The sequence below is a fragment of the Gallinula chloropus genome, assembly GCF_964237585.1.
Source record: "Gallinula chloropus genome assembly, chromosome: 2".
In the NCBI taxonomy this organism is placed as follows: Eukaryota; Metazoa; Chordata; class Aves; order Gruiformes; family Rallidae; genus Gallinula; species Gallinula chloropus.
The window spans coordinates 16,397,240-16,413,964 of record NC_140086.1 but is presented as its reverse complement, the minus strand read 5'-3'; the positions used below and the strand labels follow the sequence as shown (position 1 = coordinate 16,413,964).

Below are 16,725 nucleotides of genomic sequence, written 5' to 3'. Positions count from 1 at the left end.
CTTAAGTCCCTCAAACAGACCAGGTGAGCCAGAAGAATGCTTACAGAAAAATCAGTTTAGGAGACATAATTCACAAATACCTCTGAAAACTGTTGAATCTGTTGAATTAATTCCCCATTGGGGGAAATCCTAGGCTTCAATGAACTCAAGAAATTGCTGTCAGCATCTAGTATAGTAACCATGTACGTTCAAAGAACCACAGTTAATTGAAAAGGCACTTTTAGCCAGGCTTATCAAGAATCTGGTTCAGCCTGTGTCACCATCAAGATCAGCACTGCACCATTTTCATAAAACACCCACTGAAAAGATACTTTGATTCACTAAGACAAAAGTTCTCCCTTTTGCCTGCTGTGAAGAATTCCTAAATACAAATTGATGGAGTTTCCCCTTTGTTTTTCTTGTTCACTTTTCGTTTACTGACATGAGGAGCAGCACAAAAGCCAGTCTTGCAGCAGACTACTAAAATGATCATTCTGGAAAGGAAATTAATTTGTACAGTTCTTGTATTTTATGTCAGGGCAATGGGACGGAACAGTTACTACTTAAGATGTAAAACTGATGAAAAGTTGCATTTGTGGTTTGTGATTTGTTCAAATTCATTTCCATTTCCAGAATTGCATTGTGTGGCTAGCAGCAGCCCGTGCTAGGGTTCACAGTGCTGGATCCTAGCACTCCTTTTACAGGAGCAAAGCCAAAGGAACAATAATTCACTGTCATATAGGAACATCCAGTGCCCACTCTCTCTTCGGGTGGTAGAAGCGTTGTGATCTCTGACCAAGGAGACAGCCTGACAAAGCCTGCAAAGTCAAGTACACTGACCATCTCAGCAAAAATTCTTCACTTTCTAATTCCAAGGTGCAAAGTCAAAACTTTACTGGACAAGATTATTGACTAAGTATCTCTTGTAACAGTAAATCCCCCAGCAGAGCTCAACCCTATGCGTGTTCTCTCTTGATCAATTGATCAGATACCTCAATGTATCTATATTAACTCAAGTAAAGAAAATAGAGTGGAAGGTATCTGCTAACTCAGGCAACACATGGACCACTAGCAATACAGATCCATTAACAACACCCTTACATGAGGAGGTGGTGGAGGAAAAAGAAGAGAGGCTGATAGTATTCATCTCACTTGGTTGTCAGAGGGGATCGGAATCTTGGCAGACAGTACCTTGACGTAAAAAGAAAGTGTTACCCCCCAAAAACCTCTCCGTGACTACATCCCAGTTTCGACAGGAAACAAGATCCTCAATCATTTTGTGTGCCTCACTATTTCAGTCAGCCTAATTAGCTGTAGTAGCATCTTGTGTAAGATTTAAGCACCTCCAAATTTCTGATAATATTGCTTTACTTTTCTATCATAAATGTACTTTCAGGGAAAAGTGCTAAAAGAATAAGTTATTCATAGAGCTAGGAGAAGATTATTCTAGAAACTCTTAATTTCTGACATCATGAATGCGGGCTCTCATGAAGATCAGCCTGAACTTTTTTGCCAGTTTGAGATAAAGGTTTTGTTATTATATATTTTATTTTATTTTCAAATGCATCCCGCTTGCAAAGTAGAAAAATATCATTTACTTTTCATTAAAATAATCTATAGAATTATTAAGGAATATTTAACAAAATCAATTTCTAATTCCAAATCTATTTGCCTGAATTTTCTGAATGTCAGTATTTTCTTGAAGAATAAAGTACTGAAGGAATTATAGATACAGTTCAAGCAGTACAGGCATATACAGATTACAGAGTGAATTTAGTCCTTGAATATAATGCTACAGTTTTACCATGCAGTTTTTCCTTCAGCAAAAGAACATGAAGGGTAAGTCTTAACCCCACTAAAAGTCAAGGAAAAGCTTCCATGGACTGTAACAAGACTGGGATTTCACCCAAGGTGTTAAACTGTGGCTTGGGAAAGCGAATAAAAATACATCCATTACTGTAACAAGTACTTACCTGCTAGCCAGACTGAGCAATTCATGTCTATCGGCTACTGCGGATTTCTTTTCCAGTTCCCACAACATCACATTGATCAGGTATGAATTCTTAATTACAATGGGCACTTCTTCAAACATGTTTTCATAAGCAATATTCGCCTTTTTCAAGCTGTGAAAAAAAGTTTAAAAACATTTATTAATATCACAAGTAACTCTCCTGTTCTTTTTGTTGACTTGTTGCTCCGACAATTGGAAATTTCATAAAAAACTCTTGGTTTTCATAGTTCCACAATCAAACAAGAGTCAAGATTTGGTAAGAGACCATTTACATGGCAAATCCTGACATTTACAAAGACTAGGAAATGCTGCTCTAGGAAAAACTCTCCGAAGTCAAGCAGCCGCTTTGCTCGCTAATACATTACTTACCCGAAAAAGCCTCCAGCTAAAGACTGTACTGACAGGATTAACTCTGCCCCTTCCAAAGTATTTTACTGATTTCCCTGCCATCAGGGAAATTCTTAAATAGAAGTGAACAGTAAGTTACCACATGACACCAAAGTACCTTTAAAATCCTAACTACTACAATGAAAAAAAAACAATTTTCCCAATAGCTGAATAATTAACATTTTTACTGACCAAAAGTTAGATTGACAAAACAGTGTGTGCTTTGGAATAATTACATTCCATCGTGGATATTAAAATATACATTTGCAGTGTATAGTTCTTTTTACAATATACACATAAAAACTATTGTTATTGCTTTATAATAAAGCAGACAGTAATGCCTTTCATAAAATCTGGAATTAAAGCCACGATCTGTAAGTTTCTAAGGAAATATATCCTTCATTTTTGTGTGGATTTTGTGATAAAAACTGTTGCTTTTTTTCTTTTCTTTTTTCTTTTTACAAGCAGAGATTTGTTTGTTCATCATGGAAATGTTATGTTTAGACACCTACCAATGCCATTATTCCGGTTTTCCTCAATGAAGAAACTTAACAAGTACTTCTGCTTTTACCACTGAACGCCAAGCTGCTTGAGGAAAAAGGCAGCAGCTAAGGCCTACAACTATTTCATGGGGCTAATCTTTTGAAACAGAGTAATTATCCTGCTTTAGTCCAGAAGATTGTGTCCACACGGGGGAGTTAATTTAGAATAAATACAGAACAACAGCTATTTCCCCAATACCTGTTCAATTTTCTTTCTGGGGGGAAATAAAAAAGCGGGGGAGGGCCTTAAAGACAGACCAGTTATCTCATCTACTCCTTTTTTTTTAAAAAAAAAAAAAAACAAAACATTTTTGACTCTGTTTCCACATACAGCTATCTTCACCATGGTCCTTACAGCCCACCCACTGACCATTTCCAAAGTCAGTTCAAGTTCCACCTCTTCAGCCTTTATTTAGATGTCCAAAACCAAACCTTTACAACTTCTCAGTCCACCTCTATCGCTACCCATATAGATCCATTTTCCCTGGCACACACATGAGATCAGGCTGTGTACCCTTCTGCTTCCCAAGTAACCCAGCAAACATTCTTTTAAGTTACTTACGCTTCCGGAGAGAAGTCTTTTTCTTTGCAAACTTCCATCAGTTTGGGAGTCAGCCTGTATGCCTTCAGTGACAAAGACCCTTGAGCAGTCTTAATGGGATCTATAATTAAAAATGGAAGAAACATTATTACTAACCTCAGGTTGCTTTTTTTTTTTTTTTTTAAATATCTGAATGACTTAAAGAGGAAAACTAAGGTGTGGTTGTTTTTTTTTTAATGAAGACAACCAAAACACACTACAGCAGAAGTAAACCTATCGTACTGAAGTGTAAAATACATCCAACTACAGTGAAGCTAATTAATAAACTTAACATGGAGAACATGGGGAGATCTAGGCCAATTCTACTCACAACATTACTTCCCCATTAAAGGTCTAATTCACATTTTCTTTTCTTTCATATGAACTATCCACAGAACTTATGTAAGAGCTACCTCATTTAAATAAAGATTTTCCCTCCAGTCATTATGCAGTAAATTAAAATATTCATTAAGCTGCATTTCACACCAAAAAAAGAGTAATTTTAGAATAGCAATAAGCTAATTCAGATCAAGTCACCCTGCTGCTTCGTGCATAACAATGTAACCTGTATATAAAAAGATTCGTTTTGCCTTGACATACTCTACCGAATTTAGGGGGAAATTTTCTAAACAAACTGTTACATTCCTAGGACAAAGAAGCTTAACACTTGCAGCATGATAACGGCTGAAGCATGCCAACATGAGAATAAAAGCTGTGTTAACATTCATGTTGTCTGAAACTTAACACAGTAAAACTTTTAGCAATCGGTGATAAAATGAAAACCAAAATAGACTGAAACAAGTGGAAAATTCATCAAGGTCTGATGATGCAATGTTTCCAGCCAATATAAGTATACTTTAACAACTTGTTCTTTACTGTAATCCAATTGTTAACATACTGAAACAATTTTGGGGCAGCTCATAAGATTGATCGTATTCATTAGTATTTTTTCTGACAGATACTCAGGACGTTACATTTACTTCTCAGCTGGAAACTATATGCAAGTCTGCCAGATATGGCAAACTGTGAGTGTTCGGGGAGGGGGAGGCTATAAAGCTGTTAAATTGCCTACGGTTCTGATACAGCACAGAACATCTGGTCTGGAGAGCTTGAGGAAACACCATTAAATAGGCAGAAAAGAAAAAAATCTTTGTGCTAAGAAACAGTCCAGGTTTTGTATGCTTCTGTCAGAGGTATAAAAAAAAACTTGGCAATTCGTGCGATGATTGGTCAGTCACGTACAGAGCCAGACACGCTAGCAAGCGGGGTTTGTTAGACATCTGGTCGGGTTCCACCAGCCCCTTCGACGAGGGAGGGGAGATGAAGGAATAAAAATGAAGCAGCTACTCCAGCATTCCAAAACGTACACATCAGGGCTCTGATAGCAAGAAAAATAAACAGAAAGAAGGAAACCCTGTCTAGACTTAGCTGCTGCTGAGGCTGCCGTAGACACAGGGTTGGTATTTACTTGAAAAGGCCTGCCAGGCTACTCTTACAGGCAAAAGACAGAATACAAAAATAGTAGTAATAATATTAAGAGGGGAAAAGAATAATAAAGGAAACCTCATACTAACCGTAAATGAGAACTACAGACTCCTCAATTGCGTGCTGGTAACTGAACTGGGAGTCCAGGAGGGCACGAGTGACAAAAGAGCCATAGTATGTAGACTGGTACCAGCCAACGTGAAGATGATCAATGTTTACATGGCGCAGGCTTCGCATCATTTCCATCTGGTATTGAACTAGATTAAATAAAAAGTACGTTTAAAAAGTAAACTTACACAATCTGTACTATTTCAAGAGAGGGCTTGATATTCAATAAGTAAATTGTATTTTATTTTATTTTCATTTTTGCAATTTTGTAGAAGTTGATTTGCTGCTGGACTGTCTTAATTAAAACCCAGAGCTTCCTCAGAGAATAGAGTAAGACTAACCTGAATAAGCAGACTTTTTCCAGCTGCAGTTAATTGCTAAAGTGATCAACAAACTGCTACACGTCATTTACAGTGTACGTTACCTTGCTCATTCATAAAAAAAAATTCTGATACTGGTTTTCATTAAGCAGTAACATTTTACCATTGAGTAATAAAGAAATACTGGGATTTAAGTTGTAATACTGTCTGGAATTAGATAAGCTTTGGAAGCAAAAGTAGAACTATTTAATGAACACATGAAATAGAAGATAAACTAATTCTGCCTTTTTCAGAATGTAAAACTACATTTTCAGTAATAAATTTGGGGGTACCAGCTAGAGTTGTTCAGATAGTTTTGATTGCATTTATCTTCAACACAATTTCTTCTTTGTAGACGTACAGAGATGACTAAGTATGTACTTCTTGTGCATTATACACACACATATTTATATAGAGCAAGTTACCTTAGACAGTAGAGAACACTTTTTGCCAGGTTTTTTACACCAACAGCTGCAATGTTTCACTGTACCATCATACAAATTCTATTTCTACTAAATGCTTCATTCAAACAGATCTCCTTGATGGCACAGAATCCTATTCAGAAATGTTTAACATAATCCCATCAAGCAGATCAACACACCTTATCACTTATCAGACCTTTTAAACACACAGACAATGTGCCTGATGGTTAAACTTAAGGGAACAGATTTCTGTGAGATTATCAGATGAACCAATGCTCACAGTCAACTGTTAGAAAAGCAAATGCTATAACACTACACAGCCTTTAAGTTCTGTCTGCAGCTGCAAAGTTTACAAAGATAAAAAGATTACTTCCTATGTATTCATTTTTATTCATTTTTTCAAGGCTTGTCCTTGTGCAGAAGAAAACATGATATTCATTATAAAAGAAAGCAACATCAATTAATTAGAGGGCAGAACGCACTATATTTTCAGACCCCGCTTCATATCCTTTTAAGAGGGAAAAAAAAAATAAATCCAACCATATTCTTTAAAGAGGCAAGAAGACATTTTTCAAGATTGGACAAATATTTCTCCTACTTATCACCCTTACAGCACAAACTACACTCTGCAGTCTGCTGGCCTTTTTCATTACATCGTATCTTACTAACTGTATTTTTCACACTTATTTAAGCCCTTGCAGACTTTTTCCATCAGCATATGTTGGTGCTTACATTCTATTTCATATCTTAATATAAATGACTTGCAATATATGTTTCAGCCAGAACACCATGATAATACAGCACCTCAAAACTAATACAGCAAAAACATCCAGGATACAGCCTGGAATTCCATAAAATACTGCAAAGTAAAGGCCTGCACCATTTGGCCATCTCAAAACCAAGGCAAATCTGAAGATGGCACTACCCACGCCAGGAGAGAGAGATAAATAGAACTGATCAAACAACTATTTCAAAAAGTCAGTCTGAAAGTCTTTGCCAGATCAAAATAAATTTTTATCCTGCTTCCACTGCAGAACTTCCAGGAATACTGGCCAGTTTCAAGCACAGTCCTTACACATCAGCCCAATGCTTTGGCGAGTAGCATCTCTATGTTTCTCCCTAAAGCAAAGCCAAGATGTGGCTTGTCAAAGGTTTTCTTGTTTTTTTTTTCAGGGGGTGAAGATAGTAGGTTTCTTAATTTTACACTTAAACATAACGAACACAGACCTCCCTCAGAACAAAATTTTAAGCATCTGGCTGTGACCATGACTTTGAATTGAAAAAGCATATGATCCACATATTAAAGGTAGCTAGAATAAGCTATTTTGGTCAAAGCTTTTCAGAGATATATCTGAGTAGAAAGCAAGTACTGTGTGTCAAACCATGTTTAGGACATGACGTGATGTAACATGCTACAATGTGAAATCATGGTTAGATTCTTCCTAGCCAAATGAAGTCATGAAAAGGGAAAACTAGAAAGAGATTTTTCAAAAGCAGCTGAAGGATAAAACATTTTTTGACAATAAAGTTAAATGCAGACTTTTCAGACAGTTGAGCTAGACTGCTCCTTGCAGTGGCAATTCCCTTGTATTTGGGGACACTGTCAAAGTAGAGGTGGTCATGCACTGATGGAAAAGATAATTATGTAGAGATTCCTATGAAATCACGTGGTTGACCCATTCAGATAATTTTTCCCTTAAGCAGTGTAATGCTAAAGAGAGAATAGCCTAAGAAAACATTTCACTCTTTTACAAACCTGAATAAAGGCTTATCATGTTCTCAAAAGTGTTCATCTGAGAGGTAACTGATAACTAAGTTCCAGGACAACTTATTTTTCCTAAACACAGTATAACCAGCAATATGTAACTGAACATAAGTTTAAGTGATAATCATCTAGAAGAAAAAGGACTCACTGAAAACCATCCAGATTTCAAGTCAGCAATTCCTCCTCTCATGACTGTTAGCAGTTAGATGATAATGAAGGCAACAGTGGAAAAATCTCAAAGAACCAATAAAGCGTCAATAGCTAACATCTCTGCCTTGGGAAAACAACTACAGAAATTAAAACATGATGCAGTCCCCACCAGGGAGAAATGGAAACTCTTTTAACCAAACATATATATTTTATAACATGTATTAGCAGCTAGATAGCTCCAACAAGCTGCCAACTTGCACAAATGGATAACGGCCCCCAAGTTGCTTTTGTTGTTACTGTCACTACTGCTTCTTTTCAACTTCTGCCCCATGCACAAAACATCATCATTTCACCTAGAAGTTTAGCACAGACTAGGCAAGAGGTCTCTCCTTCTTTCTACCCCGTCTTCAGCCTGCTAGGACTTGGGACAGTCACACACTTGTAATATGGAGTTCGCTGTTTCAAGCCACAGTCCTTCCCGTGCCAAGCTGCAGAGGTGCCACTAAAAAGTGCCACTGAGTTCAGGAGCACCCTGAACTGAGCTGAGCAGGCAAACAGCCAGACCAGGATGATTCCCTTGCATTTAAATAGGGTACCTATATTTTTAAGCAAATTATTTGTTCAGGAGGATCATTATTACGAGGAATGTTAACATTTATGCTTGCACTTCTTAGTGTGCTTCTTGCACTGAGAATGCACAGCCTCTCTCCTGAGCACCTCTGGGGTGGAGTATTTTTGAACAGAAGAGTCTCTTTAGTTATTAAAAAAAAACCAAACAAACAAAAAACCCCAACAACAAAACAACCAAACAACAGTCAAAAAAACCTCACCCCAAAACTCCTTCCTCTAAAAGGGCTTTTTGTTTTCTCTTGCAAGCAAATGGGGGGATTAATGCCATTAGAAAGCGTTACTATAACTCCCGTAATGTAGAAAAAGTGCATAACTATACAGTATGGGTGTACTGCTTGAATATAGCTGACTTGTGTGAATCTGTACTAACAAAATACCTTGACTGAAAACTAAACCCTTTTATAGTAGTTTGGTGGGGAGTTTTTTTCTCTGAATTGAAATAAGTTTTAAACAAACCCGTTGTAAAAGATTAAAGAAAATACAAGGAAAAAGTTTTTACTTTTTTTTTTTTCTTTAAAAGTACAGGCAACACTAGAAACTTTATCTGGGCTTTAACCTATAGGATGTATATCCCCTACCTTTCCAAGAAGGAAACAACATGCCCAAAATGATATAGTGAATCAGAGACAAGTCCAAAAACTGAACATTAATGTGATGATACATTCAATACTAGGACCTCTCAGTCACATTCTCTAAATACCTTAAAATATCCTTGGTCAGTAATTTCACTATTAAAAAAACCTAATTTAAAATAGGTCAAATCAACTGAGGCAATGAAATATAGGAGGAAAGAAAAAAAAAAAGGGTCTATGTGATGATTTTAAATTGTGGACAAGTCTGGACCAGAGTTTACAAACAACTGGCAAATTCACTTCTTTACATAATAGCTTGTTTCTAAAATGCTTCCAAAACAAGTGTTTTGGAATGTATGAAGCCTGATACATGATGCAAGTTCATCACTAAAACAGTATTATTCTCCTGTCTTTATAAATAACTCATTAAAATTCAGCTCTCAGAAGGTTACATATCAATATATGTGTTGCTGAAATTTAGTCCTTAAATAGTTATTGTCACCACCCGGCAGTTCAGCCTGGCCATATTCAGACTGCAGTAAACATTGTGACATGTGCAGCCCTGATCAAAGATGGCCTGTAGGCAATACATTTGATGGCACCTCAGATGCTCAAGGCCATAATTTCCAAAACATTTTAAGTTGATACGCCTTAAGAAATCTGTTTTTAAGAACAGCAGCCAACACATCTCCTAAAAAGCCAGGCCCCTACATGAAGGGCTTCATACACTACATGCCACAGACTGGGTGCTCAGTGCTGCTCACCCTGCCCGCTGCCATGTACACTGGACACAGGCAGCACTGCAAAGGAGGTCACAACCAAATCCATGCTACGACCCATCGACATCTGCATAGCCCTCAGTCTGCAGTGCACAATCAAGTGTTTTTCTTGCCTCATGTTTCACGAGTTTGTCCTTAAACTCTGCACTCGAACAGCAGAAGTCACACATGACTTCATGAGGGCAGGTCTCTGACTTGAGAACAAGATAGGCCTTTACTGTTCCCTCACGCATAGCAGCAGCCTCCTCAAAGAGACTCCCTGGAGTACCTGAGGATGAATATTGGTTCCTCGCAGAACGCTGGGCATCCAGAAGACAGATACACTAAACTGAGGGTTATCACTAACTAAAATTATTTCAAGACCAGTCATGCTTTCCAAGGACACAAAAGTCCATCGGAAGAAACAGCATCCAGCGTCTGCGTTCGCACTTCCCTGAATTTAACCAGCAACATGAACATGCCAAATTTTGGTTATTCTGGTCAAACTGCATTGAAAAACAGCTAAAATACTCCTTTTATAGCACCGCTACTAATGTGGATAGTATTTTTAAGGCAATGATTTGTCTCTCTTGAAGTGCTACCATCTGGTAGCATGCGTACTGAACAAGTGCTGTACACTACATGGTACTTTTTAGCAGTGCAAAAAATTCTGTTTTTTCTGTACACATTAAGCTCTGCCAAACCACATGTATGCTTCAGACAGTATCTTCAATGACTAAAACAAGTTAGCAGATGCTAGTTCAAGGAACCAACGTATACATTTGAAAAGAAGGAAAACTGATTTATTTAATTTAATTAAGCACAGAGAATTATGGAGACAACAAATTAATTCGTTTCCCTCCACACACACAATCTCAATTAATTGTCTAAAAAACTATGAATCACAATGACTGCATCTATTGATAACAATTCCAATTGTGAAGATACAAATATAATTAGTACCACAACCAACTTACTCTGGTTAAAAAATACAAATAAAAAGGATGGGCAATGAGAAAGAATTCACAGTTCATTCCAGTAAAGGCAATGTCTTATCTGAAAAAGCCTGTAGATACAGCTGAAATATATTTCTTGCGTGTGCAATGCATATACATGCGCACATTTGCAGATTTTTATCTATATCCAACCCCCCCCCACTTCTCCCAAGACAAACGTACAAGCTCAGTAACTCAACAATTCTCCTATTCAGGGAGGAAAAAAATAAAAATAAATATTGCCTTCCTCAATAATATTCATTTCCTCCTCTGAAATATCAACTCAGGGTTACAAAACAGTACTCTATTTTATGCACTTTTGCTATACTGGGCTGAAAGCACCTGATCTCCTCTAAACTTGGAAGCTAAGCAGACCAGGGCCCAGAAGTAGCTGGATGGGAAAAAATCACCTGAAAATAGGCAAAAGTCCAAGAGTCATAGTCAATCATAAGACCACAAAACCAAAAGTGAGTCAAAAGACTTAATTCAACTCCATTTTAATTGCTAAATTCAAGGAGGGGGAAAAAAAAGGCAGAACATACTTGTCCAAAGCAGATTAAATTTTTCTTAAGGAATTGTTCTATTTTAATAAGTTAGCAACTGTGGTAGAAGTGGAAAAACTGCACACCATCTGAAAAGCACGCGTTACAGATCTGCATTTTCTTTACAGGCTATGGGATAAACCGAGAGCAAATCTGTAGCAATTGCCTCCACCAATACTCCGGAAAGAGTAAACCCAAACATCTTCCACTGGTAGATGCTCATTACAGCAACTAAGACTTTGCACTAGTGTCTTAATACTTTCTAGAGCAAAAGGTCCGTTGCTTTACGAGAAAGAAGTGAAGAAACAAGAGAGGGAAAACTGTAAAGCTACTACTTGTTGCATAGGCTCAGCATACTCATTCAATTTTAACCTTGATCACAATTCAAATGTTAGTTTTACTACAGCACTGAGGATATTAATTGTGCTCTGCAAAACAAGTATGGGACACCCAGAGGAGGTATCACAATCAGTAGGTGAGCAGTGAAAAGTAACAGGAACATAATAAAAATAAAACAACATGTTTGGAATGCTTCTGTCTGGGCAAACTTCGCCGACATGTAAGCATAGATCTCCAGACAGTTGTTTACTGCGTGGTGTCCCTGCACAGTCTCCACCATTGATGACTAGAGGCCTGGCAGTATGGCCCAAGCTACTGGTCCTGGAGTTTGGGACACCACACCCGTGCAAGCAGTAACTGCCCACCACTACCTCGTTGCTTTACAGAGGTGGCTCCAACACATGGGTCAGCACAAGGATGTACATCCCACCAAAACAGGGCAAGGTAGGAAAGGGTAGCTCTGCCGCCAGTGGGAATAAAGGAGGAGAAGGACAAATTTGCAGAGAGAAGGAATAAAACAAGGGAAGGGGGACCATGGGGATGTGCGTGACAGGACAACGGGAAAGCAGCAAGTGGAAGCACACCACTTCCTGCACATGTGCTGGCACTCACCCAGTGTTTTCCGACAGCAAGCTTGGGGCTCTTGGCTCAGCTCAGAACCACTGAGTTAGGAGGCAAACTCACCAATCAAGGCTATCTATCATTTTATTAACACACGAGTAAACAGGTAAGCCTTCAGACAAACTAAGTAAATCTCACTGACCACACGTTTCTCTTCACAACTCAAATAATGGAAACTTGGTACTGTTTTTAACGTACACATGTGAGCCTCAAAACCAGTCTAAAGACGTTGGGCAGAGAAGTCAAGGTAACTTACAAAATTGTCTCCTAAGGTATGCAGCATTATTCCAAAGGACAAAAGCATTACAATAACATATACCAAAAAATATTAAAAAGCTTTCGTCTTTTAAAACCCTTTTTAACTCAGAAATCCATTTTAAACTAGTATCTTGGAATTAAAATTGCAATCAGGCAATATAATCTCACTGTTTTGTTAACGATGATCTTTAAGAAGCAACTATCAGAAGAAAATGTAATGTATTTTAAAGGTTTTCTGCCACATATTTGGAGTAGTTTTATCAGCATTTATACAGACAATCCCATCTTCACAGTATCTTACAAACACCACTTAATCTGCAATCTCCTCTTATACGGCAGGTAAACATTATCCAAAGCATCCATTTAGCTTACTACACTACTATTTTTGTGTTGACTGAAGATGGATTTGATAGGAGATTAAAATCTTTATCAAGAAAAAAACATTTCAGTGAGCCTACATTGTCATGACAGCAGTAAATTACACTACTAAAAACACCATCTGGGCAACTTAATTCTTTCTTTCCTTGTAAAAGAGCAAGAAGATGCTATCTCATTTCCTAATAAACATCAAATGCCTAATGAAAGCATCAAATGTTTTCTATTAGGAATGCATTCCCATGAACTTCAGCACCTTGAAGCCTTTACTTAGATTTTGTCCAATGAGTAACATTCTAGTTACTCAAATGCAAAGTAGGATTAAAGGCATGAAAAGGAATCAGCACAGTCAAAACCCAACTGTATGTTAGAGTAACCTCATAACTGACTAAGCACCACCTTCTAAAAAACAAAATAAATTTTTACAAGTTTAATAAGATTTCCTAAATTTCTTTACCAGACACTGACTTTTGCTTGTTTACTCTAGTAAGGCTTTGCTAACAGGTAAAAGCTCTTTCTTTACAAAATATTATCAACACATCTACCTTAATACTTGCTAAAAGTTACAGAGTGATTAAGCACACAACAGCACAAAAAATGTGTGATGAGAATCCAAGTCCTTTCCTCCATAAATGTCAATCAGATTAATGTATTTTTATGAAATTTTCTATTACGTAAATTCTCGGGTTATTAAATTATCTGGAAAAATGGAAACATTTAAAGATTAATGAATTACATGGTCATTTTTACTTCTTTAATTTAACATGGATTTTCATATTCAACAATTTGAAAGCAGAATGGTGACAGACACTGAAATGGAAACAATTTAACAATCACAACACTCTGAAAAATCACTCGTGTTGTACAGTACACAACACAAAGTCTGGTTTTGTTAATAACTTTTCAATAAGTGAAGAAAAACAATAACGACTCCACGTATGGGGTTTGGGAGTTTTTAAATACCCAACTCCCCTTGAAAAACAGAAAACCATTTTTCTTTTTTGCAAGGATTCAGAGTTTGAGTATCTCATACCACTCTGCATTGCAAAAACTCATAGGGGAGGGAGAAGAGGAGGGACATCTATCTGCAATACCATAGTTAAAGCCCAAACACCCATCTTGTCTTAGCAGATATGATAAAGCAAGAGGATTTCTGGTGCCTTCATAATAAATATCTGCATATGTTTTGAAAAATTTCTCACACTGTTCTTAAGTTTCAAGCCCACAAAATGTGGTCCAAACAATGAAGCAGACACAGCCCCAATACAAATTTTTTCCTGGATTGTCCTTACAGTAAATCAGGATTCATTATAAGAAAAACCATTGCTACAGACTGTTTCTTCAGTTGAAAGTTACACAAGCTGTTTTCTCTTACCTCCACCAGCCTGTCCTGTAGGGATAACATTGTTAAACATTTGGCAGGAAGAACTGGTCAAGAAAACTTCTCATCTTTGGCAAAACAGAGAACAACACAGTAGCTACCCCCATAAACACGTCTTTTGAATCAAACTTACACAGGTATCTAGCTTTCAAATGTGTTAAGTGCACTTGGAAAGAAAAGATAAGTGTCTTCAGCCTCCAATTTACAGCTTCTTCCTCCAGGTGCCTATTTGAGCAGAGCAAGATCTCTCTGTCCACTAAGGCAGCCTGAAGCAGTTAGCATCTACAGATCCTTTAAGGAAGAAAGGAGGACCCCATGCAACCCCCAAAATTCACGTTAGTTTTATGGTCTACCAGTTTTATCTGTCGCCGGAGCTGCTACTGATCAAATGGCAGCAAAATGCCATATTAACCTTCTTTTCAGTAAGAATAGAGCTTAACTCTCACCCTTTATTTAAAGTAGTAACTAGGAGCTTTGTATAATACCTAGATGAACACAATGTCACAAGGACATTACACTGCAGCTCTTAAAAACCACCACCTGACATCTCTCTAACATACCATTGAGCAGGAAGCCATTTAACTGTCCAGGGCACAAAGACTGAGACATCCCATCTGACTAGCTTAAAGAGCAATGATTAAACCACATGAAAGCCTCAATCAAGGATAGCATCATTTGGACCTCTGCTTCACCACCATCGTGAAGTCCTCAAGCCACGAGCAACTTAATTCACACAAGCAGTCAGAATCAAGGCAAAGACCCAAAGAAACAACTCTCCACTGTGAGATCCAGGGTCAGCCATTCACTTCGCCAAGTAGTGATTTTCAGATAAAATGAATCAAGTCCTCTCACTTGCATCCTGCAATCCCTGCCACAAAAAAAAAACCTTTGCCCTCCTTTAGCTTGCAGGTTTAGTTCTGGAGGTACAGATCCAACCACATTACACTGGAGACAGACATATTCAACATAGTTTATCACGGGGCAACTCCTTAAAAGGGAGAGGGAAAAAAAACAACTTTTACTGTCCTAGTGCCAGCACAAAAAATCCCTAACATGCAGGTTTCCAAAAGGATAACTAAACAAGCCCTCCATCTAAACATTTCCATAGATGAAGAGAAAGACTTGTGTTGCACATGCAGAGGCTGCAGATCCATACTTAGCTGATGCATAATGAGAGCCAGAACCAAGTATCTGTAATAAGTCTTTTTTTAAAAAATATTAGAATATTCACAAAGGACACGCTACACTAGTATTTTATTGCAGCATGTTGGTTACCAAGAGCTGTTCTCAATTCTCTCTTAGGATAGTTTAGTGTTTGTGAAACAATATGAAGGAAAATGATTGTAGGTGGGCTCGAAAGAAGACCCTGATCAACATTTTCTAGACAGTTTGGAGAAAAATAGTGATTTTGAAGGAAGAGTAAGACCAGGGCTTCAAACCTTATGTTTTGCCTAGAGGATACCTAATTTATTGCAATTAGATGACAAGACATTTTCACGTCTCATGAAGAGCTATGCTTTTTAAGTCCTCCCTTGCCAGTGGTGATGGCACAATCATTTTGGAAGCCGCTGGCTGCCCCGAGAAACAGCAGGTTAAATCAAATTCTGATAGAGGGAGTCCCTTCCTGCATGAGAAAACCAGCCTCCTTTGATTCACAAAGCCAAATAATATGACGTAAATGTCAACATGCCAGGCAATAGCATTAGCAGGGTACTGCAGATGAAAAAAGTTATTTAGTGGCTATGGATGTTAGCAGGCAACAAGAAGTTACAGTGATGATAGACATGACATTCTGACTAGAAAGTCATCATCCAGAACTAATGGCATCCAAATTTTCAACACATCTTATCCCATACAGCTAAGCTAGAAGAAAAACAATGTGTTAAGAATTTTAGAGCTAATCAATTGAGGAACTATGTTATGCTTCATTAGGTGAAAGCTTGTTTTTATGCCAATTCTAACATTGAGATGTTCATGAACATCACTACTTCATCACCATACTGTTTCCTAACATGATTGCTGCCACAACAGATATCAAGATGTGCAACACCTTATTAGTGAAACACCATTAAGGTACTTAATGTTTTAAAAGCTTACTGTTTCAGACATAACAGTACAGATTTCTAAACAACTCCAATGTGATGCTTTAACACGGGATCAACGACTTTCAACACTAGTGCCACAGAAAGCCAGCAGGCAATTTTGAAAGGCTTGCTGGCAGCAACCACACTGTTTTGCCACAAGACCCATAAAAGTAATTTTTTTCCCAGTTGCCACTACCTTTCTATCAGAATCCTCACTCCTTAATCTAGCGAAGAAAAATACAATTTAGCATGCCAGTCCCTGTTTCCAAACAGAAGAATCTACTGAAATACTTAAACATTGTTTAGTCTTCAGAGGTTTTCCACACGGGTGTGAAGAAAGTGAAACCTGGTACAAGTAAATGACATTTCACTAGCCAACAGA

At 37.7% G+C, this 16,725-nt stretch overlaps 1 protein-coding gene across 1 annotated transcript in view; it reads right to left on the bottom strand.

Annotated features, from left to right (window-relative positions):
- Positions 1 to 16,725, bottom strand: part of EIF3H (eukaryotic translation initiation factor 3 subunit H) — an 87,649-nt gene that overhangs the window by 13,616 nt on the left and 57,308 nt on the right. Inside the window, exons 3-5 of the mRNA XM_084279759.1 lie at positions 5,074 to 5,241; positions 3,482 to 3,581; positions 1,953 to 2,102 (exon numbers count right to left, since the gene is read on the bottom strand). Coding sequence (XP_084135885.1) covers positions 1,953 to 2,102; positions 3,482 to 3,581; positions 5,074 to 5,241 — 418 coding nt within the window. The remainder of the gene's footprint in view (positions 1 to 1,952; positions 2,103 to 3,481; positions 3,582 to 5,073; positions 5,242 to 16,725) is intronic.